The following is a 26592-nucleotide window of genomic DNA, read 5'->3' on the forward strand; positions in this document are numbered from 1 at the left end:
AGACCACCTCATTTGCTGTTTTTATTTGAGTATATGTTTAATTTACCATGCAAACGTCAGATAATAAAACATGAGTATAAGGGAATAACGCATTTTATTACATTGTAAAAAATCCCAGCTAAATAGCCCAACGGTTTGAGCACTGGAACACACTTTGACTCCGAGCTGCTGTCCTGCTCCTACTCCTGCTGAGTGGTGGGACGGGGTGTCGGGATGTCCTCATCACTGAGCATGGCACAATGGCCTGACAGTGATGATGGGATTGCAATGTCCACACTTCTGGGCATCATTAGCTGAAACATACATGAAAATCAGCATCTCATCTCATCTCATTATCTCTAGCCGCTTTATCCTGTTCTACAGGGTCGCAGGCAAGCTGGAGCCTATCTCAGCTGACTACGGGCGAAAGGCGGGGTACACCCTGGACAAGTCGCCAGGTCATCACAGGGCTGACACATAGACACAGACAACCATTCACACCCACATTCACACCTACGGTCAATTTAGAGTCACCAGTTAACCTAACCTGCATGTCTTTGGACTGTGGGGGAAACCGGAGCACCCGGAGGAAACCCACGCGGACACGGGGAGAACATGCAAACTCCACACAGAAAGGCCCTCGCCGGCCACGGGGCTCGAACCCAGGACCTTCTTGCTGTGAGGCGACAGCGCTAACCACTACACCACCGTGCCGCCTGAAAATCAGCATATATAATATTAATTACATAAGCCTATAGATACTGAAATGAATGTTTAAAGCATATGTATTTACCTGTGAAAATACCTCCGACGGGGTGCTGTGCCTTCTGCCAGCTTGAAGGCATACTTCTCCCTGTCCGTGCAGGGCTCGCCGGTGCTGCTACCATCATCATCGAATTCTTCCTCCTCCTCCTCCTCTGCTCTTTCATGCTGGGTTACTTCACTTTTGCTCGCTTCTTCTTGGGTCCCATTTTCTAAACTTTAAACTGAAAATTTTTAATATTTTCCCACAAAATATCCAATGTTCTTCAGTTGAAAGACAGATGCAGAATGCTGCAGACACGCTGGTTTTTACCCACTCCTGGCTTGCGTCACACACAAGTTATGAGTGATTGTAACATGCTAATCACGTGCATCACACATGCTTCACAAGTGCGGCCTATTGAGGTATTTCACCTGACATCACAGGGTCACGTGACGCCCCGGTGTCCGCCATTTTGAACGTCAAGCTACATACTAACGCTGCAGACAGAGAGGGAGAACCAGCTTGAAAAAAAACGTGTTACAGACACCTAGAATAGATTAATTTGTCAGTAAGCACTCTATAAATAACCATGGTGTTTGCTTGTTGTGCTGTGGGCTGCCACAACAGACAGGGACAGCGTGCAGGACGCTCCTTTTACCGGTTTCTAGTGATGGGAATTTCGGCTCTTTTTCGGGAGCCGGCTCTTTTGGCTCTTCTTACTATAAGGAGCCGGCTCTTTCGGCTCCTGAGATTTTATTTTTGATTTAATTGCTGCAATTAACTAGTTAATTAATTACATTATTATTTATATTTTATCAATAGGATGTTTTCCATTTTATTTTTTAGTTTTTGTAGCCATTGTAAAGCTTTGTAAAGTATAGCAGTGTAACAATGTTCTAGCTATAGAAATAAAACTTACCAATTAATAAATTATTTTCTCACAAACATAATGCAAAACTGTGTTATATTACCAATATAAAATACACAGCTGATTTTCCCCTCCTCAGGTGCCTCACAGACTCCTCTCCCCTGCGCTCCACAGCTTTAAGCATTACACCAATTTTCGTATTTTCGCAGCTGTGAATGACATCAACCCCCCCAACCAAAAAAAGTAGGCGTACACCATGCTACTTTTTTTCCTTTGAATGGTAATAGACAACACAAAGACGCAATCGGACAGCAACTTTTTTTGTGAAAGTCTCTCTCTCTGAGGCACCTAAGGACAAAAAACTAATTCGGCTCCCCAACTCGGCTCCCACCGAAGAGCCGGCTCCCGTCGTTCACTTCAAAGAGCCGGCTCTTTGAACCGGATCGTTCGCGACCGACACATCACTACCGGTTTCCTACTGACCCAGACAAGAGGGCCAAATGGATTGCAGCTGTGAAGAGACAGGATTGGGAGCCAACAGAGTACTCCAGACTTTGCAGTGATCATTTCATTTCAGGTTAGTTTATCAGTTAACGCAATTTTGATAAAATATATAGCAAAAAGTAAATGGGTCAGTGTTTGTTAACCCATCTGAGCAGTGAAACAAGGCAGTGTTAATTTGTCTAGGGTTGCATGTAGCAGACATCAGACATAAAACGCAATAACAGAGGCTAGAAAGAAACGGGACACAGAAATAAATAAACAGGGCTCCATACCAAGGCTGGGTACAGTGTTTGTGATTAAAAGACAGATCCGATTTAACACGAATCACAGCTTACTTTCTTGTTAAAATGTGCAAAGGTCTCCACCATCTCATACCGCCTTGCACTGAAGGACTTAAGCGTGCCGTCCAAAATGGCTGCGTCACATGACTTGGTCACGTGAGTGAAATACCTCAATACTCCTAGCGCAGGAAACTGGTAAAATGCAAGTCTCACACACTCCACACTCACTGAACATGCACTGATCACGTGCGTCAGACGTACGCTTTCCACGGGCTAACGGTGCAAATTTTTGCATGCCTTGAGGAAGTCAGGTGTGCAACCTGTACTTGACAAGTACTTTGCTTGTATTCCATCCCCAAACTTTCCCCCGGGTTCACCGCGACCCTGTGGCACGGCTGCGAGCTACCAAACCCTGTGACCCGTGCGTGTCCAAAACACTTACAGCGGGTTGTGAGTGAGGCTTTAATCCGTTACCGAAGAACTACCCTATAAGACATGAAATGCCATAACAGTTTCAGTCTGAGGACCAGTGAAGTGCAGTGCAGTATATGCAGTTGTGGCCAGAAATTTACATACAGTGACATGAATGTCATGGCAATATTTGGGCTTTCAGTAATTTCTTTGAACTGTTCTTTTTCTGTGGCAGAACGTACAGCATACATCTTTTTTTTTTTAAGATATTTTTTTGGGCTTTTTGCACCTTTATTGGATAGGACAGTATAGAGACAGGAAATGAGCGGGAGAGAGAGAGACGGGAAGGGATCGGGAAATGACCTCGGGCCGGAATCGAACCCGGGTCGCCCGCATTCATGGTATGGCGCCTTAACCACCTGAGCCACGACGCCCCCAGCATACATCTTTAATAAAAAAAAAAACACACTAGAATTTCATGCACAAGTTTTAAGTTTCTTTGGGTCTTCTGAAATCAACACATGATCAAAATTATACATACAGGGTCAAAAATATACATACAGCACACCTAATATTTGGGTAAAATGTCTCTTCGCAAGATTCACCTTGACCAAACATTTTTGTTTATCATGAACAAGCTTCTGCCAGCATTCTGGTTGGATATGTCACGACTCTTCATGGTAGACTTGGTAGAGTTCAATTAAATTTGGTTTTGTTTTGTTTTTCTTGGCATGGACTTGGCTTATGAGCACGGTCCATATATTTTCAATAGGGTTGAAGTCAGGACTTGTTTTAAGCTTAATGTTAGCCTGCTTTATCCTCCACAACCAGCTCTGATGCGTGTTTGAGTTCATTGTCCTCTTGTAACTCCCAAGTCCCAGGTTGTTTTCAAGTTTCTGATGGTTTATGCTGAAGAATTCTGAGGTAGTCCTCCTTCTTCATTATTCCATCCACTTTGTGCAATGAACCAGTTCCACTGGCAGCAAAACAGCCCCAGAGCATGATGATCCTACCACCACCAACAGCTGGTACAGTGTCCCTCTGTACATGGTGGTCATTTGGCCAAACAACTCAATCTTTGTCTCATCTGACCATACAGCTATCCTCCAGAAGGCTTTTTCTTTGCCCATGTGGTCAGCTTCAAACTTTAATTAAGCTTGAAGGTGTCAATTTTGGAGCAGGGGGTTATTTCTTGGATAGCAGCCTCTTAGTCCATGGTAATCTGAACTGTAGATAGTGATCCATCAGCTTCCAGATCATGGCAGGGCTGTGCCATGGTGGTTCCCAGGTTGTTCCAGACTATCCAAACCAATTTCCTTTCAGCTGAGGGTGGCAGTTTGGGTTTTCTTGAAGCAAAGTGGCTTGGCAAAATGACTACACCTCACAATAACTTGGATACAATTGTTTGAACTGATCTTGGAATTTGCAGTTGTTTAGAAATGGCTCCAAGAGATATTCCTGAGTTGTGTATATCTGTGATCCTCTTTCTCAGATCTGCACTGAGCTCCTTCAACTCTCCCATTGTATTGTGTGTTGGTCAATCCAACGAGTGCTGTAAACAAACCCTTTTTATGAAGGCACAGAGAAGCTACCAGCTGTAGTCAATCACTAACAGGAAGTTAAGAAACCTCGGCCTTGGCAAGATAAGATACATTTTGGAAGTTTCAGCATCTCTGAATTAATAATCTAAGTGAGCATATGTATATTTTTGACCCTGTGTTGATTTCAGAAAACCCAAAGAAAATTAAAACTTGTGCACCGAATTCTAGTGTTTTTTTATTAAAGATGTATGCTGTACAATCAATCTGCCACAGAAAAAGAGCAGTTCAAAGAAATTACCGAAAGCCCAAATATTACCATGACATTCATATCCAAGATGGCATTCATGTCACTGTATGTAAACTTCTGACCACAACTGTATCTATATGGGAAAAAGCCACAAAGCAGGCAGCATAGAATGGTCTAGTATATCATTGTGCCATATAGCATTAAGCCATGACATAAGGAAGAACCACTTGAGATTATTTTATCTTTTAGCATTGAGGCAAATTAAATCTTTTATCCGTCTACCTATACCCGACATTTCATACTCCCTGTCAGACAGGCAAATGTGATTTAAACACTGAGGGCCAATTATGACCAGTTGGAGGCCTGAAGCAAGATTTGAATGATGGCATGCTGCAATACAATGACAATTTTGCCAAAGTATTCTCCTTCTGGGGTTGAGATGGTGGAAGAATAAACGTTTGTGGCATCTCTGCAGGATAAACAAAATTAGTTTTGCATGATATTTAAAAATGTATTCAAAGAAAGTGTTCTACCTAAATACACTACACGTACAATAAATTCATCTTGCACATCAGTGTGTATCTTTTGAATATGCATTTGATTAACTACAGGTAGGGCAACACAGTGGTGTAGTGGTTAGCACTGTCGCCTCACAGCAAGAAGGTCCTGGGTTTGAGCCCAGCGGCTGGCGAGGGCCTTTCTGTGTGGAGTTTGCATGTTCTCCCTGTGTCTGCGTGGGTTTCCTCCGGGTGCTCCGGTTTCCCCCACAGTCCAAAGACATGCAGGTTAGGTTAACTGGTGACTCTAAATTGACCGTAGGTGTGAATGTGAGTGTGAATGGTTGTCTGTGTCTATGTGTCAGCCCTGCGATGACCTGGCGACTTGTCCAGGGTGTACCCCGCCTCTCGCCCATAGTTAGCTGGGATAGGCTCCAGCTTGCCTGCGACCCTGTAGGACAGGATAAGCGGCTAGAGATAATGGATGGATGGTTAACTACAGGTAAGTATGAAGTTTATTGGATTTCCCCAGTGATTCTAAAATGAAACATCCATCCATTATCTGTAACTGCTTATCCTGTACAGGGTCGCAGGCAAGCTGGAACCTATTCCAGCTGACTATGGGCGAGAGGCGAGGTACACCCTGGACAAGTCGCCAGATCATCGCAGGGCTGACATATAGAGACAAGCAACCATTTACACCTACGGTCAATTTAGAGTCACCAATTAGCCTAACCTGCATGTCTTTGAGGGAAACCGGAGCACCCGGAGGAAACCCACGCGGACACGGGGAGAACATGCAAACTCCACACAGAAAGGCCCCCATCAGCCACTGGGCTTGAAACCAGAACCTTCTTGTTGTAAGGCAACAGTGCTAACCACTACACCACCATGCCACCCTAAAATGAAACAGTCCCAAATGGTCAAATCAAAAGAAAAATAGCTTTTCCTTCTTCAGTTTGTGCATAAGCTAGTACTGTATGTCAAATATTGTACTTAGTTGTATTAGCTACTCAACTCAAAAGCATTTACTTAATACTTAAGTATTAAATATTTAAATTACACTATTTACTATGTTAAATGCTTTAACATTCATTGGCCAAAGCTGAGGTAGGCAAAGAAAATAATTTCACTGTGCATTAATGTATATGTGGCAAATAAAGACTTCTTTTTCAATGTCTATATTCTTTGCCAGTATTTCTCCTCTTTAATTATAAATTTGGTGGTGCAAGCCTGAAGCATGTGTGAACAAGAGTAAGGCCTTTAGTGAAACAAAACTCTCTTGTGAAAACTCTAAGAAATCACCCTTATCCAAATCCCAAATCTGAAAAAGCTGGGACAGTATGTTGAAATTGAAATTAAAACTTAAATAAAGGTTTGTAAATAACCTTTGACCTGGACTACATTCAAGACAACACAGCAGCACATTATTTGTTTTAACTCATGAATTTTTTTTTCCTTTTATTTGGGTTGTTTTTCCAAAATAAACACTTATTTCAATTTTGATTTTGGCAACACATAAAGAAAACTGGGCGGCACGGTGGTGTAGTGGTTAGCGCTGTCGCCTCACAGCAAGAAGGTCCTGGGTTCGAGCCCCGTGGCCGGCGAGGGCCTTTCTGTGCGGAGTTTGCATGTTCTCCCCGTGTCCGCGTGGGTTTCCTCCAGGTGCTCTGGTTTCCCCCACAGTCCAAAGACATGCAGGTTAGGTTAACTGGTGACTCTAAATTGACCGTAGGTGTGAATGTGAGTGTGAATGGTTGTCTGTGTCTATGTGTCAGCCCTGTGATGACCTGGCGACTTGTCCAGGGTGTACCCCGCCTCTCGCCCGTAGTCAGCTGGGATAGGCTTCAGCTTGCCTGCGACCCTGTAGAAGGATAAAGCGGCTAGAGATAATGAGATGAGATAAAGAAAACTGGGATGGTAAAGCATTTACCACTTTATAATGTTGCCATTCCTTCTCACAGCACTGAAAAGAGTTTAGGGACTGAAGACACCAATTGATGAAACATTCCAGGTGTTATTTTGTCCCATTCTTCCTTCAAACAGGTTTTAAGGTGTGCAACAGTATGGGGTCATTGTCATCATATTTTTCACCTCAAAATTCACCACACATTCTCTACTGGGGACAGATGGGAGGCACCCTCTTCTTCCACAGACATGCCTTTGTAATGTGTGCAGAACGTGGTTTTGTATTGCCTTGGAAATTATCCCTGGGAAAGATGTCGTCTTGAAGGCAACATGTGTTGCTCCAAAATCAATGTACTTTTCTGCATGAATGCTGACATCACAGAAGTGTCAGTTACCTTTGCCAAGGGCATTGACACAACCCCATACCAGGACAAACCCTGGTTTTCAGACTATTTGCTGGTAACAGCACGAACAGTACTTTTTGTCTTCGGTCTGGAGCACACAGCATCCCTTTCTTCCAAAAAAGACCTGAAATACTGATTCATCTGACCACAATACACATTTCCACTGTGTAATGGTCCCAGATGCCTTTGAGCCCAGAGAAGTCAACGGCACTTCTGGACACAGTTAACATAAAGGATTTCTTTTTGCACAGTAAAGTTTTAACTGGTGTTTGTGCATGTAACTCTGTATTGTAGTGCTTGTAAAAGGTTTGCAAAAGTAATCCCAAGCCCATGTCTTTACATCAGCTATAGACGAATGATGGTTCTTGATGCAGTACCGTCTGAGGCATCGGAGATCAGAGATTTTCAGCTTAGGCTTGCGCCCTTGCCCTTTATGCACTGAAATTCCTCCAGATCCCTTGAATTGTTTAGTGATATTATGAACCATAGAGCATGAAATATCCGAATCCCTTCCTATCTTTCTTTGAGGAACATTGCTTTTCAACAGCTCAATAAATTTCTCACGCATTTGTTGACAAACTCGATCCTCGGCTCCTCAAAGACTAGGTCTTTCCAAATTATGATTATAATTGCCGGTTGACATCACCTGATTCAAATCACATCATTATTTAATCGCATTACCTCATTCCTAGCCCTAAATTTCCCTCATCCCAACTTTTTTTGGAATGTGTTGCAGGCCTGAAATGCAGGAATGGATATATATAAACAAATGAAATTGTTTATATATATCCCATCACCCGACAAAACTGTCTTCATGTTAAAACTGTTAATGTTATAGTCATGCTGTCTGTTGTTGCCCATATGAGGACGGGTTCCCTTTTGAGTCTGGTTCCTCTCGAGGTTTCTTCCTCATGTCGTCTGAGGGAGTTTTGCCACCGTCGCCACAGGCTTGCTCATTGGGGATAGATTAGGGACAAAATTAGCTCATGTTTTAAGTTGTTCAAATTCTGTAAAGCTTTGCGACAATGTTTATTGTTAAAAGCGCTATACAAATAAACTTGACTTGACTTGAAATGAAATGAAGTTGACCAGACAAAACATGAAATATCTTGGCTTCATACTTTCTGCAATGAAATACAAGTCAAAGTAAATTTAGAAATCGCTGCCTTCTTTTTTTTTTTTTTAAAGATATTTTTTTGGGCTTTTTGCACCTTTATTGGATAGGACAGTGTAGAGACAGGAAATGAGCGGGAGAGAGACGGGAAGGGATCGGGAAATGACCTCGGGCCGGAATCGAACCCGGGTCGCCCGCATTCATGGTATGGCGCCTTAACCACCTGAGCCACGATGCCCCCGCTGCCTTCTTTTTTTATTTGCATGTTCCATAACGGGCGGCACGGTGGTGTAGTGGTTAGCGCTGTCGCCTCACAGCAAGAAGGTCTGGGTTCGAGCCCCGTGGCCGGCGAGGGCCTTTCTGTGTGGAGTTTGCATGTTCTCCCCGTGTCCGTGTGGGTTTCCTCCGGGTGCTCCGGTTTCCTCCACAGTCCAAAGACATGCAGGTTAGGTTAACTGGTGACTCTAAATTGACCGTAGGCGTGAATGTGAATGTGAATGGTTGTCTGTGTCTATGTGTCAGCCCTGTGATGACCTGGCGACTTGTCCAGGGTGTACCCCGCCTTTCGCCCGTAGTCAGCTGGGATAGGCTCCAGCTTGCCTGCGACCCTGTAGAAGGATAAAGCGGCTAGAGATAATGAGATGAGATGAGAAATATCCCCAGCTGTGAGTTTTATAAGTTCCAACATTCAGGTGCTTTCTCTCGCCGTTCACGTGACCAGATGGTTGAATGACGTGAGCGTAGAACTTTTACCGACCAATCAGATTGCAGGCGGTTTAATAACTGGTTTTGCGTGAAATCCAACAAATATACACTTAAATTATTTCGTCATTTTTGAATAAACGGTTCCATCTTGAAGCCCTGTGTGGTGTTTGTGTGTCGCCATTGTTTTCTCTCCCACAGCGCAGACTCCGCCCCCTGGGGGAGTCTGGTCTCTGGCGCTTGCACTAATCCAGCTGTTATTAGAGAGACGTGCAGATGTCGTGTTCGTTTTCGTCAATGTACCGTTCGTGCTGCTCTCAGGATGCTGTACACACACACTGTAGCCGCTCTGCTAGTCTTATCCTGCGTCCTGAAGGAGACTGAGACCTGGGGATACAAGAATGGAATTCTACACAACTCCATCTGGCTTGGTACAGTTTGTTTTTATAATTAAACGTTTGGATTTGCCATAACAGTGATTACAGATGTGTAGTTGTAACAGTAACCTCAGTATGGGGTGGGGGGAAGGTGAGATGGGGGGCATTTTTAAAATTATTTTTTAATTATTATTTTATTTTATTTATTTTTTTTCTCTGTGTCAGTGGGGTCCAAGTGTCCCTACAAGGATAGGAATATCACACAGGGAACATCTGGCTAGTCCCAATGAAGAAAACAGTTTTATTTTCTTATAAAGGTTCAGCTTTTATTTATTTTCTTTTTTTTTTGTTACTGATGTGAAGATTTAGTTATATGTATAGCACTAATTAGCTGCATTAACAATAATCAGTGTAAGTCACCTCAGTAAGACAAGGATAGTAAGATAAGTGTGTGTGGGGGGGGATTGGTGTTTGTGTTGGCCACTGTTTTTCACTATGAGACAGGCATTTATGACTGTCTCAGTGCTGAGAGTCCATCTTTCCTCTAAGGGAGTCTTATAAACCAGAGGAAGTGACTCCACTGTCTTACACAGTGCTACGTTCAAACCACATTGTGGTAATTACCTCAGAATAATCGAGTCATTCATTATTAGCGGCGCAGGATATGAAAACAAACTTTAATGAATTGTCAATATCCGATTTCTGAAATCTGTTTGAACATCATTTTCCATTTAACCCCATGGCTTCTAAAGCTTGTGTGGTTTTACTCTTAACAATGTGCTGGCTAAACCTCATGACAAAAGGTTCTAAACTTAGCTCGAGGAGTATAATTCTAGAGGACCTTAAATACGCTGGTACATTTGAAGATACATTTTAAACTGCGTGTAGCCTATGGAACGAAACTATAACTGTAAAGTGGCGTTACAATAAAAAGAGCCACTGTCTGATGTTCTTAATATCGTGGCAATTTCTTGCACAACACATCTGGAAACATGTACAAGCTGTTTCCAGCTATACATCATTACATTTTCTTGAAATTGGATCTTTTGGGTAGTGAGGTGTTATTACCCTGTGCACTTTTCTGTTTAGAGGCATTTGGATGAAAGCAGCTTGTGAAGCTTTTGAGTCATGTGAAATAGGCTGCAGCTTTTATAGGGACGTGCTGTCAGGATCAAACTCTAAGCTTGTCTGAGAGGCATGGAAAGATTCACAGATGCCAACTTGAACCCATCAAACATTTGCCTGAAGTGGGTTTTTTTTGGATAATATTTATTCAGGAAGCTCATGTCACATAGTGTGATTTTCAATGAGGTCCTGTAAAATTGAGCGTTTAAGTGTTTTAGCTAATGTGCTTAAAAGTAGCTTATTCTTTAAACTTTCAAACTGTGTTCCCTATTGCCAGAGTTTCACTTTCCTTACAAATGAAAACTCTTGAGACTTCTATTTTCTGTTTTAGGTGATGTCCTGTCAGCCAGATTGTTTAAGGAACAGCTAACACTGTTGAACACTGAGCAGATCCACATCCACTTATGGGCCAGCCCACTGATGCTGATAATGGCAGTAACTAATGTGTTTTTTTTTTCTTTTTTTCTTGATAGAACAGGCAGCTGGAGTTTACCACCGGGAATCTCGCAAAGGGAGATACCAGCTGACATATAAGGAGGCCAAAGCTGTGTGCAAGTTTGAAGGGGGTTCATTAGCCACTTATGATCAGCTTGAAGCTGCCAGGCAAATAGGTCTCTATTGCCAGATTGTTTGTCTGTTTTTTTAATTTGATGTTGTGATTTGAGCCAGGACACCACATAGGACTTGTATATAAAAAGAAAAAAAAACCAGAAAAAAAAACAGAGATAGCTTTAACATGTATTCTGCAGCGATCCAAAATAAAAACTAGCTCATAATTATTTTCCATTTATCAAAAAGACTTTTTTCTTGTAATCTCTTAATTGTACTACTACACAGTAAAAATCATAGTGTCAATTTTACTCTTTAAGAGTTGAATTTAACTCTCTGTCAGATAACATTTGGTCCCACTCAAAATCAGTGTAAAATTTACTCTATAGCCAGTGTAAGATTTTTAGAGTTAATTTTACTCTATTTTGTGTCAAAATTAACAATGAGTTGTGTAAAAATATTTAACACTATAGATAGTGTAAGATTTTCAGAGTTAATCTGACTCTATATTGTATTTTCGCGGGGAATCATCACCCTGCAGAGTAGATTTTGTCGTTGTGTGCAAGTGGGAATTAACTCTCACTTTTGACACTACCATTTAGACGATTTTACTCTGCATAGTGTTATAACTACTCTATCCAGAGGAAAATAGGTTTACACTGCAATATTGACACTCCATTTTTTACTGTGTACACATTGTCTTGTGTTGTTACTACACAAACCGCCTCCATAAGTGGCTATACCCATGCAGACCATCATGCCTGCATGGTTATAGCACTTATATTTTAACACTGGCAAGCAGGTCCTTAAATGTCTTTGGCAGTTTTAACATATGGGAGAAGTAAACTCCATTGTAGGATAGTTCTTGGATATAATGAGAAGAGGCAACAGTCCTTGTTTATCTAAATATTATTGTAGTTTAGCTTATGATGGTGACGTGGTTGTGGTTTGCTCCCAGAGTTTACAAGCAAATAACGTGTACTGGATGGCGTTATGGAATGAGCTTCCTTGTACTACACTGTGAGGCTAGCTGCAGTATGACGTTTTTGGAGTGTGTCCCATTTCAGATCCTGGATGATTGCTGTTACATTTGTGGTCTTGCTGTAGTTCTTAGAAATAAACTGTGACGCTTTTTTTTTTGGACTTTTTCCAGATTATTAATGTGAACTTTCTGATGAAGGTCCCAGATTGCATGACAGTACTCCAGTCATGGTGTCAGAAGAGTCTTGTACACAATGTCCTTTGTAGATTTGAAACAGTTCCAAAAATTTCTTCTAAGAAGGCCAAGGATGTTGTTTGACTTTGCAATAGTTTGATTTATGTACTTTACCCAGCTGAGATCATTTAATAACTCAACCCTCAAGTATGGATGATGTTTCATCTCCTGGAGCGGAGTATCTCTTAACTTATCCTGGTGCTGTATGGATTTTTTCTGGTGTCATTCACATAACTGAGCATTTGGATGGGTTAAACTTCATCTTCCAGGAAGATTCCCATTTACACAGTGAATCAAGATAATTTTGAAGGATGCTACAATCTTGCGGAGAAGCTATAGTCTGGTAGAGTATGAACTTATCAGCAAACAAACAGTCTGACATTTCACTGAAACACATTCTGGTAGATCATTAATATAGATAAAAAAAAAAAAAAAAGCAATGGACCCAAAACTGTACCTTGCGGCACACCGGAGGCCACAGGGGAGCTTGATTAAATCTGCCCATCTATGACAACCTTCTGATACCTTCCTGTGAGAAAACCTTCAATCCAACATTTTATTATGCCTCTGATGTCAAGATGGTCAAATTTAGCATTTTGTAGTGTGTGAAATTGAGTAAATTAGTAATTTAATTTAATTCTGTGCTGTGTTACTAGAATAAAACCTGTAATAATGACTAACCAGATCATGTCCTCATTTCAGCTAAATTTGATTCTGAGCACTCTGTCTTTTCAAACTGCTACCATTATTTTTTTACTTGCTTAGAGGGGTGCAGGTCCTCTCTTTGCTGCTCTCTGTCACAGTGCAGGCACTTACGGATGTATGCGCAGAAGAGGAGTGTAGCGCAGACAGTGAACAAGCCAAAACGTGAGATGTGAATCAGGGTCAAAGAGCAAGCAATGGTCGGGCGAACGGCAAACAGGCAAACGAGGATAGGCAAGAGAGTAAATGAGAGAGGAGAAGCTAAAGTCAGGAAAATGTGCATTAGTCAGAAATAAACAAGGCCTGGTATGTACTGGGAAAGGCAGAACGATACTTCGCAGTGAAGTGGTGTGAGAATGGGGTTTAAATAGGCAGAGGGACTAATAGGGTGATGAGTGATAGCTGTGGTTAATAGTCGGGAGACAAAGGGCACTGTGAGTTCTGGGAAGTGTAGTTCATAGAGTCCATCTTTGTAGTTTGGTCAAAATTGGCAGGTTTACTGACAGAAGCCCCCCAGGAGCTACCACCGGGAGTTACAGATTTTCTAGGGTGACCCCTACCTCTGGGTGCAGGTTTGTCAGGATGTGTGGCATGGAATTCTTGCTTGAGAAGTGGATCAAAGACGTCCTTGGCGGGAACGCCAGCTCTGTTCTTCGGGTCCATAACCCTCCCAATCTACCAGGTACTCAATCTGCCCTCTTCGTCGTCGAGAGTTGATGATCTTGTTGACCTGGTTGATGGGTTCGTCCTCCAGGTTGAAGGCTGGGTGTTCCTGGCTGGGTGTGTTTTCAGCGAGAGGGCCTGGGATAGCAGGTTTCAAACAGGATACGTGAAGTGTGGGTGATAGTCTGCTGTGAGGGGGGAGCTCTAGCCGATACGACACTTCGTTGATGCGTTCTGTGACTTTGAATGTTGTTTTGAAAGTTTTGTGATAGGGCATCAGCATTAGTATTCTTGGAGTCATGACGAAACAAGATGGTAAAATTGAACCTGGTGAAGAAAAGGGACCACCTGGCTTGGCGAGGATTTAGCCGCTTGGCCTTTCTGAGATATTCAAGGTTTTTGTGGTCGGTGAGAATAACAAACAGATGCATGGCTCCCTCCAGCCAGTGTCGCCTCTCCTCAAGGGCCAGTTTTATGGCAAGTAGTTCCCGGTTTCCCACATCGTAATTTCTTTCTGCTGAGGAGAGTTTCTTGGAAAAGAATGCTACTGGATGGAGTTTCTGTTTTTCTCCGAAACGTTGTGATAGCACAGCTCCAACTCCCGTGTCAGATGCGTCAACTTCTAAAATGGAGGGTTTGGTTGGACCTGGATATGGCAAGATGGGAGCTGAGGTGAAGGCTTGCTTGAGGCGACCGAAAGCTTCTTCCGCCATGGGGTTCCAGTGAAGATGCTTGAGCCCCTTCTTAAGTAGTGGGACAGTGATGGAGCTGAAACCCAGAATAAAATGGCGGTAGAAGTTGGCGAAACCTAGGAAATGTTGGAGTTCCTTAACTGATGTGGGAGTGGGTCAAGACATAACTGCAGAGACCTTGGACGCATCCATGCTAACACCTTCGGAGCTGATGATGTAGCCCAGGAACGATATACGGTACTGATGGAACTCACACTTCTCTGCTTTGACGTAGAGGTGGTTATGGAGTAGACATTTGAGGACCATCCTAACATGTTCGATGTGACTCTCTTCATCCAGGGAATATATTAAGATGTCGTCGATGTAGGGGATGGCATATCTGCCTAGCATGTCCCGTAATACATCATTAATGAGACACTGGAACACGCTAGGTGCCAAAGAGAGGTCATACGGCATTACCCGGTACTCAAAATGGCCGGAGGTCATACTAAACGTTGTCTTCCACTCGTCACCTTTCTTTATGCGAATGAGGTTGTACGCGCTGCATAAGTCAAGCTTGGAGAAGATCTTAGCCAACTTGAGTTGTTCTAAGGCTGCTGGAACCAGAGGAAGTGGATAAGGGTATTTGACTGACACTTGATTCAACACTCTGTAGTCGATGCAAGGACAAAGACCACCACCACGTTTCTCCACAAACAAGAAGCCTGCTGAAGCAGGAGATTTCAATGGACGGATGTATCCTTGTTTGAGGGCCTCTCGGATGTATTCCTCCATAGCAGATTGCTCCTTCTGAGAGAGAGGGTAGATGTGCCCTTTAGGCGGTGATGTGCCTGGTAGAAGGTTGATAGCGCAGTCGTAAGGCCTATGAGGTGGTAACCCGCAAGCTTTACCCTTACTAAAAACCTCCTTGAGGTCCAGATAACACTCGGGAACATTGTCCATGGAGTCAGGCTGGGGGCTCTCCACAGAAGTGGAAGCAAGCGTGATCTTGGGACAAGAGATACAGGCTTGAAAACATGTGGGTGACCACTGCAGAATCTCCTTGTTCTGTCAAGAAATCAAGGGGTCGTGGAGTTGCAGCCAAGGATAACCCAGAATGATGTCATGTCTGTCAGTGGTGGTGACAAAGTGAAATGAGCTCCGAATGAAGAATGCCTACTTGGACATGGATGGGAGTGGTGCGTTGAGAGACTCAACCATCCCGGATGGGTCCTCCATCGATTCTGCTGATGTTGAGCAGACTTTGAAGTGGGGTTGTGGACAAGTTGAACTTCTGGACAACCGCGCTGCTGATAAAGTTCCCCTCTGCTCCTGAGTGCATGAGAGCAGAGAGGACGTGGGTAGAAGAAGTCAACTTCAACAAACACAGCAACTTGGAATGACTTGGAAATAAACCTGCAAGTGGGACTTACATGGCATGGAGGACATTCTGCAAAAGATGAATGAGGAGGATGAACAGGGCAGCGGTTGAGCTGATGTTCCGAACTCCCACAGTAGAAACATACTCCCTCCCTTCTCCTCCTAATGCGCTCAGAACACATTAACTGGGTGCGGGAGATTTCCATAGCGGAGTTCTCTTCTGGGGTATGAGCAGGCTTACCAGTCTCTTGTAGAGAGGGACGGTGAGGCAGAAGATTGCCCAAATGGATCGCAAGGTCAATGAGAGAATCCAGCATCAACTGTTCATCCTGGCAGGCGTGCTCACTCAGTATTTCCGAGTGTAGCCCCTTGCGAAAGACCGCTTTAAGCGCAGGCTCATTCCATCCACTAGTGGCTGCTAGTGTTTTGAATTCCAGTGCATACTCCGTCACGCTTCTGGAACCTTGTGACATTGTGAGTAAACTTTCACCTACTTCAATGCCTTCGGGTTCATGGTCGAAAACCCTCTTAAATTGGGCAAGAAACTATTCATAGGCTTTCATGGGTCTGCGACATCACAGTTGCTAGTTGTGACATCCCGGTGTTGAGGTCAGCTAGCATCTGCTGATGCTCTCCTAGCAAGCGTCCCTGAGCATTGAGAGCTGTCTGCTTCGCCTCTTCTGCTACATCCATGATGGCGAAGTATCCTGTCACGGTGCAGGCACTTACAGACATATGTGTAGAAGAGGAGAGTAGAGCAAACGGTGAACAAGCCAAAACGTGAGACGTGAATCAGGGTCAAAGAACTAGCAATGGTCGGGCAAACAGGACAAACGAGGACAGGCAAGAGAGTAAACGAGAGAGGCGAAGCTAAAGTCGAGAAACCGTGCGTCAGTCAGAAATAAACAAGGCTCGTTATGTACTGGGATAGGCAGAACGATACTTTACAGTGAAGTGGTCTGAGAATGGGGTTTAAATAGGCAGAGGGACTAATGGGGTGATGAGTGACAGCTGTGGTTAATAGTCAGGAGACAAGAGCACTGTGAGTTCTGGGAAGTATAGTTCATAGAGTCCATGTTTGTAGTTTGGTTGAAATCGGCAGGTTTACTGACACTCTAATTGTGCCAAAATGTTGCTCCTCACACAACAATGATTGTACAGCAGATTTCCTCAGGTGACTATTTCCCATGGGGACCAAAATGATTTTTAGGTACCTGTTTAGTGTTTTTTGAGGAACTGGTCCTTCACCAGAAGAATATGGTTAAACAAATGATTTGATTGGAAATTAGAAGAGACATGAGATGATTTGCTAGAACATTATCAGTGTCGTGTGTGAATAAGAATGTTTTATGACAGAAATAATCTTGCCATGCATAAAGTTCAGCTGAAGTGTGAAGCATTTTGTTATTCATGCCCTATATTCTAGAGTTTTCAGGAAAACACATGGCAGCTATGGATCCACTTAGTAAATAAAAATGAGCTTAAAGGTGCAGTTTGAATAGTGTTTCTATCCCCATAAAAATTCAGTTTTACAGACATCATAGAATGGCTGAGACTCACAATATTTGAATGCTATGATTTTAACTAGTTTCTTCATTTCAACTATATTATAAACATTTTCCTGGCCTGGAAATGAGCTCTGTTAGCTCTAGCCTCAGCTGGAAGAGCTCTGTAGAGAGCTGTCTCATTTATTTAAAAGGCACTTTTAAAGACATATGTAGTTTCTGTTATTGTTATTATTATTATTATTATTGTGATATGTAGCTGAATAAAATATTTCTCTGTTTTCTAAAGGCTTTCATGTGTGTGCGGCTGGATGGTTTGGTAAAGGCCGTGTGGGGTATCCCATTGTGAAACCTGGAGCTAACTGCGGATATGGAAAGATCGGAATTATCGATTATGGTTATCGGATAAACAAAAGTGAGAAGTGGGATGTCTACTGCTACAACCCTAATTGTAAGTAATACTAAAATAATTAATAGACAAGTGGTGATGAAATAATTCTGGGAAAGATGCTAGTTACTCATTTTAAGGTAAATTGCTAGAAAGTGGTGTCCTAAATAGTGAATGGTGTAACCACTGTCAAGAATCACTTTTTAAGAGTGGCAAGCTTTCTACATTAAATATTTAGTTTATATCCAGAACAACAGTTATTGGTCTCTGTGGAGCAAACAATCAAGTTGCGTGTCAGCCAACAATGAGAGCATGTGGGTATGTCATCTGCACTGAGACTCATATATCAGAGACTGAGACCCAAGGAAAATATAATAACTTTTTAATTACACCATGACTGAGCAGTTGTGTGATGTTCATTGCTAAAGATGATTCACCTACTGTAACTCAAGTTCAACTCAGATGTAACAAACCAAACTGGCTTCCATACATTTACAAGTTTACTCTTACAGAACATTTCCATAGTCATGTGTACTGATGTCATTTGAATAACACTATCATTAACATACTGAGGCAAAGATGTCAACATTTTGGTAGGGCAAGCATTCTGATGGCTGTCAATTAGCAGAAAGTCACATAAATATTAACTTCTTCAGAGCAAGTGCATTTTGAAAGGAATGTTTCGTAACAGTTGTGACCTTGAACAAATCAGACATCCATCCATTATCTGTAGCCACTTATCCTGTGCAGGGTCGCGGGCAAGCTGGAGCCTATCCCAGCTGACTATGGGCAAGAGGCGGGGTACACTCTGGACAAGTCGCCAGGTTATCACAGGGCTGACACATAGAGACAAACAATAATTCACACTCAGATTCACACCTACGGTCAATTTAGAGCCACCAATTAGCCTAACCTGCATGTTTTTGGACTGTGGGGGAAACCGGAGCACCCGGAGGAAACCCACGCAGACACAACATGCAAACTCTGCACAGAAAAGCCCCCGTCAGCCACTGGGCTCAAACCCAGAACCTTCTTGCTATGAGGCGACAGTGCTAACCACTACACCACCGTGCCGCCTTCAACAAACCAGACATTCCTTATTTTACTTCATTTTTATTTACTTTATTTGCTCAAGGTAAACTCATAGAACAGCAACAGCAACATTTTGGGGAGTTAAATGATAAAATCATTCACTTCTTCAGTATGCTATCCCAAGCCTTCAAGATCTTTCTCCCAGCTCGCTCATCATCTGTCTGGACAAATTTTCTGGTGGTTTCTGTGCATGTTCTTCCTGTGTGTTTATGGGTTCCCTCCATCGTCCCCAATCATGTGACCCTTGATTACTCCTCAGTGTGTGTGTGTGTATGCATGGTACCGTATGATGGACTGACATCCCATGTAGGGTGTATTCTCACCTCACACCCGGTTCCCTGGATTCACCACAACCCTGACCAGGATAAAGTGGACATTAAAGATAAATAAACGAATAACCAGCAATATATTGTATTTTAGGTGTTTTGTTTTCCGGAATCCATACTATCTCCATTTCTCAGAAAACATCACAGATTACAAGTGAGTTTGCCGTTTTGTAGTGCTGTCCGAATGTATAGTGAGAATTATTACACCCTATATAGTGAACTCATAGTATCCCACAATGCATCATGAAAAGTAGTGTACAACCGATGGTCACTAACCAAACAATATATACCATTATGCATTGTGGTGGGGCGGCACGGTGGTGTAGTGGTTAGCGCTGTCGCCTCACAGCAAGAAGGTCTGGGTTCGAGCCCCGTGGCCGGTGAGGGCCTTTCTGTGCGGAGTTTGCATGTTCTCCCCGTGTCCGCATGGGTTTCCTCCGTGGGTTTCCCCCACAGTCCAAAGACATGCAGGTTAGGTTAACTGGTAACTCTAAATTGACCGTAGGTGTGAGTGTGAATGGTTGTCTGTGTCTATGTGTCAGCCCTGTGATGATCTGGTGACTTGTCCAGGGTGTACCCCGCCTTTCGCCCGTTGTCAGCTGGGATAGGCTCCAGCTTGCCTGCGACCCTGTAGAAGGATAAAGCGGCTAGAGATAATGAGATGAGATGAAAGATGCAGCAGACACAAAGTACTTTACATTTATTAATGTAGGAAATACGCTCAGTATGAAATGTACACTTGTGTTCAAAATAATAGCAGTCCAACACGACTAACCAGATCAATCACTGTTTTTGGTGGAAATTATATTACTACATGGCAAATAATTTACCAGTAGGTGTAGTAGAGTCATAGAAAACCAACAGACCCAACATTCATGATATGCATGCTCCTGAGTCTGTGTAATCGAATAATTAAGTGAAAGGGACCTGCTCAAAATAATAGCGGTGTGGAGTTTAATTAGTGAGGTCATTCATTCTGTGAAAAAACAGATGTCAGTCAGGTGGCCCTAATTTAAGGATGAAGCCAGCACATGTTGTACATCCATTTCTCTCTGAAAACCTGAGAAACATGGGTCGTTCCAGACATTGTTCAGAAGAACAGCGTGCTTTGATTAAAACGTTGATTGGAGAGGTAAAACGTATACTGTAAAGAAGTGCAGAAAATGATTTACGATTTGCGTACAATACACGATTTGCGTGCACACAGCAACACCAATACACGGATACGCTCGGCTCCGCAGGCATCCTGCGCTCCAAATCACTCCGCCCTGAACAGCGAGTGCCCTCTGGAGGGTGCGCACTCCGGCCTTGCGCAGCTCACAGAGCGCGCGAGTGAAGTGCACAAGTTGTGATTCGGGACTGAGCCGCTGTGTGTGTGATCCCAGCGCATATCACTTACCACTTGCAAGTGGAAGGATGGCAAGCCTAAAGACAATCATAACTACACAATGGGCAGTATTTGCATCAGTATTTGCAGTATTTTCATACTTTTATACTCTTTAATGAAAGGTGATACAAGGCGGAAGTCCGTGCCGTTTTTCAGCAGTCGCGTCACATGACCAACGCCAGCGAATCAGGAAGGTGGATGTCACAGTGACGTTGTCCAGTGACGACGCCAGCTAGAGCTCAGCACAGCGTATCCGCGTATCTCAATGTTTACACAGCACCAGATCAGACACGATCTGGATTGAATACGTGGACCCTGGTGGATTCCCGTTTCCCGGCGTTTCCAGGTGGTTTAATGTAAACGGACAGTGCATCCGCGAAGAAAACGAGACAGATACGGTCTAATGTAAACTTGGCCTTAGAAGATGCCTGTGTGAAGCTAATCTATTGGCAAGAAGCTCCCGCAAAGTTCCACTGTTAAAAAAAAGATGTGCTGAAGAGGATACAATTTGCCAAAGAACACATCGACTGGCCTAAAGAGAAATGGAAAAACATTTTGTGGACTGATGAAAGTAAAATTGTTCTTTTTGGGTCCAAGAGCCGCAGACAGTTTTTCAGACGACCCCCAAACACTGAATTCAAGCCACAGTACACTCTGAAGACAGTGAAGCATGGTGGTGCAAGCATCATGATATGGGGATGCTTCTCTTACTATGGTGTTGGGCCCATTTATCGCATACCAGGGATCATGGATCAGTTTGCATATATCTAAATACTTGAGGAGGTCATGTTGCCTTATGCTGAAGAGGAAATGCCCTTGAAATGGGTGTTTCAACAAGAAAACGACCCCAAACATACCAGTAAGCAAGCAGCATCAGGGTTCAAGACCAACAAAATGAAAGTTATGGAGTGGCCAGCCCAATCCCCGGACCTTAATCCGATAGAAAACTTGTGGGGTGACATCAAAAATGCTGTTTCTGAAGCAAAACCAAGAAATGCAGAGGAATTGTGGAATGTTGTCAAATCATCCTGGGCTAGAATACCTATTCACAGGTGCCAGAAGTTCTCAGAAACCGTGGTTATACAACTAAATATTAGTTTAGTGATTCACAGGAATACTAAATCCTTAAGATTTTTTCAGTTTATACAGTAAATATTTGGAGTTTGTAATGAAAAATGCAGACACTGCTATTTTTTTGAACAGCCCAATGTTCATTTTTCCCACGCGGACAACATGCAAACTCTACACAGAAAGGCCCTCGCCGGCCACGGGGCTCGAACCCGGACCTTCTTGCTGTGAGGCGACAGCGCTCACTACACCACCGTGCCGCCCGTCTATAGTCCTCTATATAGTAATTCCCTATATAGTGAGTAGGGAGTAGTGAATGAATGAGTGATTTCGGACACAGGGACAAACTCACATTCACAACATCTGATCACTCACATCTGTTCTCAATCACAGCAATAGACAATTTACCGACTGGGCAGTTGTCCACACGCTCACTTTGAAGTAAATGCTGCTCTATGTCAGTTTTACCAGTCGTTGCCAAGCTGTTCTTCCCCGTTTTATATCCTGTTTTTCCTATTATACTGTTTTTTTTTTTTTTTCAATTTTGCCTCTGATATAATGTTTGTGGATCGCCTGACCTTTTTTTTTTTTTTTTCCTGTTTTGACCATGATTCCTGCATCTTCTTTTGGACCTGTTGACTAGTGCTACTTTTAATAAAAGCTTTAACTTGCATTCATCTACAGCCTGTCTCTTGATACAGTATTTACAAAATGCAGTTGATCTTGAAACTGAGTCTTCATAACTGAAATATATCATTTTGAGACAATGTGGTGTGTATTTTAGTCTGAGGAAATAAATCTTGGCTTAAAGATCTTTGTCTTCCATTCATATCTCTGATATACTATATATCAGGTATATATAGTATATATACCGTATATAATGATATACGGTGCATGCTTGTACAGTATGTGGGTGTTTGAGGGAATGGTTCTTGTTGTTGACCCGGTTTTACAGCAGTTTGTTCAAGGTCACAGCAGACAATGACGCAAATGACTGACAGCATGTAAAGTCAATATGTCTAGTAAGAGCTTGATTATGGAGATTTGCATTTGCAAACCTTCATGTTAAAGTTCAATGGTGACGATCCTTAAAAATGACTTAATGAATTTTTCACAGCAAAAGAGTGTGGAGGTGTGCATACGGACCAGGAGAAGATTTTTCAGTCACCAGGCTTTCCAGATGAGTATCCTGATGACCAAATCTGCTACTGGCATATTCGTGTGCGCTACGGCCAGAGGATTCGCCTGCAGTTTCTTGAATTTGATGTTGAGGATGAAGTAGGCTGCATCAGTGATTATCTGGAGATCTATGACAGTTATGATGATGTCTTAGGTTTTGCTGGAAGGTATGATGGCAGTTATTTATATGTTTGTCTTGTGCACAAAATTCTACAAAGCTTGACCTGTGTGTTCTTTGTAGGTACTGTGGGGATGAACTACCTGAAGACTTTCTTAGCACAGGTACCTATTTTACCACATTATCACGTTTATTGTATTCCACCTTCCTCAGAATTATTGTCCTCATTTATGTTTAAAAATATATGTAAACCTTAACCTTAAACTATTTGTAGTATTTTATTTGAAAAGCTTGAATATTTCCCTGGCAAAATCTTTACTTCAGGTGATGATGTCTGACTTGCTGCTACATGTCAGTGTGTCAGGAATATTTTCTTGCCTTCTCTCCAGGTAACGTTATGACGATAAAGTTCCTTACCGATTCATCTGTGTCTGCTGGAGGTTTCAGGCTACAGTACACTGCTATTGATTCTTCTCCGCCCTCTGACAATGATACAAGCACTTACACTTGACCACTTCTTAAACAGAAGTTCGTTTTTATCATTGAATTGTTTAGGTTCCATGTTTACACAGTTGTAATCCATCATTTAAGCGAATGTTAAACTCATTTTGTACTTCATTTTACTTTTGTCTGTTATATCTTTATGCATTTTGTAAAAAGTAAAATAACAGGTGATCTGAATAAAATTATTGCAAGCATGTAACAAAGAATTAGCCGTTGGCCGAAAAAACACTTTTCTGCACCATTACTCTTGTTTCTAAACTGATTCAGAAATCCTGACACTGGACAAGCTCTTATGATGTGTTTAAAAATACCTTTTATATGTTTCTAAACTGGATTAACCTTATGCATTTGATACGTTTTGTGTTAAAGAGCTTTGTACTGAACTGGACTGCATTAAATTGAAATCTATGTTTAACAGCATTTTGTGAACATGTTTCTGGAAATGCAAGAGTTGGGGTAATTTTCTGTATGTACATTTAAAACAATGAAGTCCATCCATCCATCCATCCATCCATCCAATTAATTAAGCGCATATACAACTTAAATAGAAAGAAAGTGCATAAAAACACAGAACATGCACTCATCTCATCTCATTATCTCTAGCCACTTTATCCTGTTCTACAGGGTCGCAGGCAAGCTGGAGCCTATCCCAGCTGACTACGGGCGAAAGGCGGGGTACACCCTGGACAAGTCGCCAGGTCATCACAGGGCCGACACATAGACACAGACAACCATTCACACTCACATTCACACCTATGGTCAATTTAGAGTCACCAGTTAACCTAACCTGCATGTCTTTGGACTGTGGGGGAAACCGGAGCACCCGGAGGAAACCCACGCGGACACGGGGAGAACATGCAAACTCCGCACAGAAAGGCCCTCGCCGGCCACGGGGCTCGAACCCAGACCTTCTTGCTGTGAGGCGACAGCGCTAACCACTACACCACCGTGCCGCCCCAGAACATACATGACTGTGCAAAAGTCTTAGGTACATGCAAAGAAATGCTGTACATCAAAGATGCCTTCAAAAATAATTAAATATTTTGACGTTTCAAAAAATACCATGAAGAGCAGTAAACAGTAATAAATGAAAGAAAGTCGACATTTGGCGTGATGACTCTTTGCTGAAAAAATTTGTCTGACGTACAGTGTGTGCAGTTTTATAAGGAAATGAACTGTAAGTTTTACTGAGTATCTTGTAGAAGCAGCCTCAGGTCTCCTGGAGACTTTGTCACACCTGCTTCTTATTTTTGCAGCAAAACACAACAGCCTTCATTCTATTGGGTTTTTTTTTTTTTTGGTCTGAAAAGTGGTCTTGGCAGCACGGTGGTGTAGTGGTTAGCGCTATCGCCTCACAGCAAGAAGGTCCGGGTTCGAGCCCCGTGGCCGGCGAGGACCCCTCTGTGCGGAGTTTGCATGTTCTCCCCGTGTCCGCGTGGGTTTCCTCCGGGTGCTCCGGTTTCCCCCACAGTTCAAAGACATGCAGGTTAGGTTAACTGGTGACTCTAAATTGACTGTGAGTGTGAATGGTTGTCTATGTGTCAGCCCTGTGATGACCTGGTGACTTGTCCAGGGTGTACCTCGCCCGTAGTCAGCTGGGATAGGCTCCAGCTTGCCTGCGGCCCTGTAGAACAGGATAAAGCGGCTAGAGATAATGAAATGAAAAGTGGTCTTATACATAATATGCTAATTTCTTCAATACAAACATTTTGCTGTCACATTTAGTTTTGTGCCAGAAAACTAATGTTTGGAAATCTAGAATGTTTTTGTACTCTTCTCGTATGTCAGCTGTAGTTGACTGTTTACTGCTGATTTGTTAGTGAACTCAGGAGAGCTATCCAGGGTGGATGTCGAGGACATAGAGCAGTTCCCATCCAACCATTCACACCCATGGGCAATTTAAACTGGACTTGTTTGAAGATTCCAGTTGATTCTGATTCTATTTCTACTGATTTCATGATCCATGAAAGGATAAATACCTGATACTCCCTATTAGTCAGACAGAACTGAGGAAGCCTTTCGGATGAGAGGTGAAACGTTTTCAAGAATCTTCAAACAAGTCCAGTTGCTCTCTTTTACCACCCACAGTTTACTATGACCTGGATGACTGAGAATCTTCACAGACATGTTTCTACGCACTTTCGGATGAGATCCCTTCGACTGGTGCGGGAGTATGAGAGGACTTCCAGAAAACTGGCAGACATTTTAGCCAGAGAGGATCGTTCTTTTTTGTCAACCTCGAACGGCCATCACTGAACAGAGTGGGGGTGTAAGACATCATTTATCAGCCACCTACTATGTAGCCATCAGAATTCTGATTCTGATTCTGATTCTATTATGATCCATGAGAGGATAAATACGTACCTGATACTCCCTATTAGTCAGACAGAACTCAGGAAGCCTTTCGGATGAGAGGTGAAACGTTTTCAAGAATCTTCAAACAAATCCAGTTGCTCTCTTCTACCACCCACAGTTTACTATGACCTGGATGACTGAGAATCTTCACAGACATTTTTCTGTGTGGAGTTTGCATGTTCTCCCCGTGTCCGCGTGGGTTTCCTCCGAGTGCTAGCGCTGTCGCCTCACAGCAAGAAGGTCCGGGTTCGAGCCCCATGGCCAGCGAGGGCCTTTCTGTGCAGAGTTTGCATGTTCTCCCCGTGTCCGCGTGGGTTTCCTCCGGGTGCTCCGGTTTCCCCCACAGTCCAAAGACATGCAGGTTAGGTTAACTGGTGACTCTAAATTGACCGTAGGTGTGAATGTGAGTGTGAATGGTTGTCTGTGTCTATGTGCCAGCCCTGTGATGACCTGGCGACTTGTCCAGGGTGTACCCCGCCTTTCACCTGTAGTCAGCTGGGATAGGCTCCAGCTTGCCTGCGACCCTGTAGAACAGGATAAAGCGGCTAGAGATGATGAGATGAGATGTTTTAGTCTAGTGGCATGGTGATTTAGTGGTTAGCGCCGTCGCCTCACAGCAAGAAGGTCCGGGTTCGAGTCCTGTGACCGGCGAGGGCCTTTCTGTGTGGAGTTTGCATGTTGTGTCCGTGTGGGTTTCCCCCACAGTCCAAAGACATGCAGGTTAGGTTAACTGGTGGCTCTAAATTGACCGTAGGTGTGAATGTGAGTGTGAATGGTTGTCTGTGT

The 26592-nt window shown here is 43.0% G+C and overlaps 1 protein-coding gene across 2 annotated transcripts; it reads left to right on the plus strand.

Moving 5' to 3' along the window:
- The first annotated feature begins 9455 nt into the window (after window positions 1–9455).
- tnfaip6 (tumor necrosis factor, alpha-induced protein 6) lies at window positions 9456–23866 on the plus strand. 2 transcript variants are annotated; one of them, XM_060928782.1, is made up of 6 exons: window positions 9456–9632; window positions 11177–11314; window positions 17679–17840; window positions 22768–22996; window positions 23071–23111; window positions 23337–23866. In XM_060928782.1, exons 1-6 carry the CDS (start codon window positions 9524–9526, stop codon window positions 23456–23458), a joined length of 801 nt encoding a protein of 266 aa, XP_060784765.1. In that variant the 5' UTR covers window positions 9456–9523; the 3' UTR covers window positions 23459–23866. The 2 variants fall into 2 exon arrangements, with proteins under 2 accessions (XP_060784765.1, XP_060784766.1); XM_060928783.1 differs by lacking the exon at window positions 11177–11314.
- The last annotated feature ends 2726 nt before the right edge of the window (window positions 23867–26592 follow it).

The sequence above is a fragment of the Neoarius graeffei genome, chromosome 9 (assembly GCF_027579695.1).
Source record: "Neoarius graeffei isolate fNeoGra1 chromosome 9, fNeoGra1.pri, whole genome shotgun sequence".
In the NCBI taxonomy this organism is placed as follows: Eukaryota; Metazoa; Chordata; class Actinopteri; order Siluriformes; family Ariidae; genus Neoarius; species Neoarius graeffei.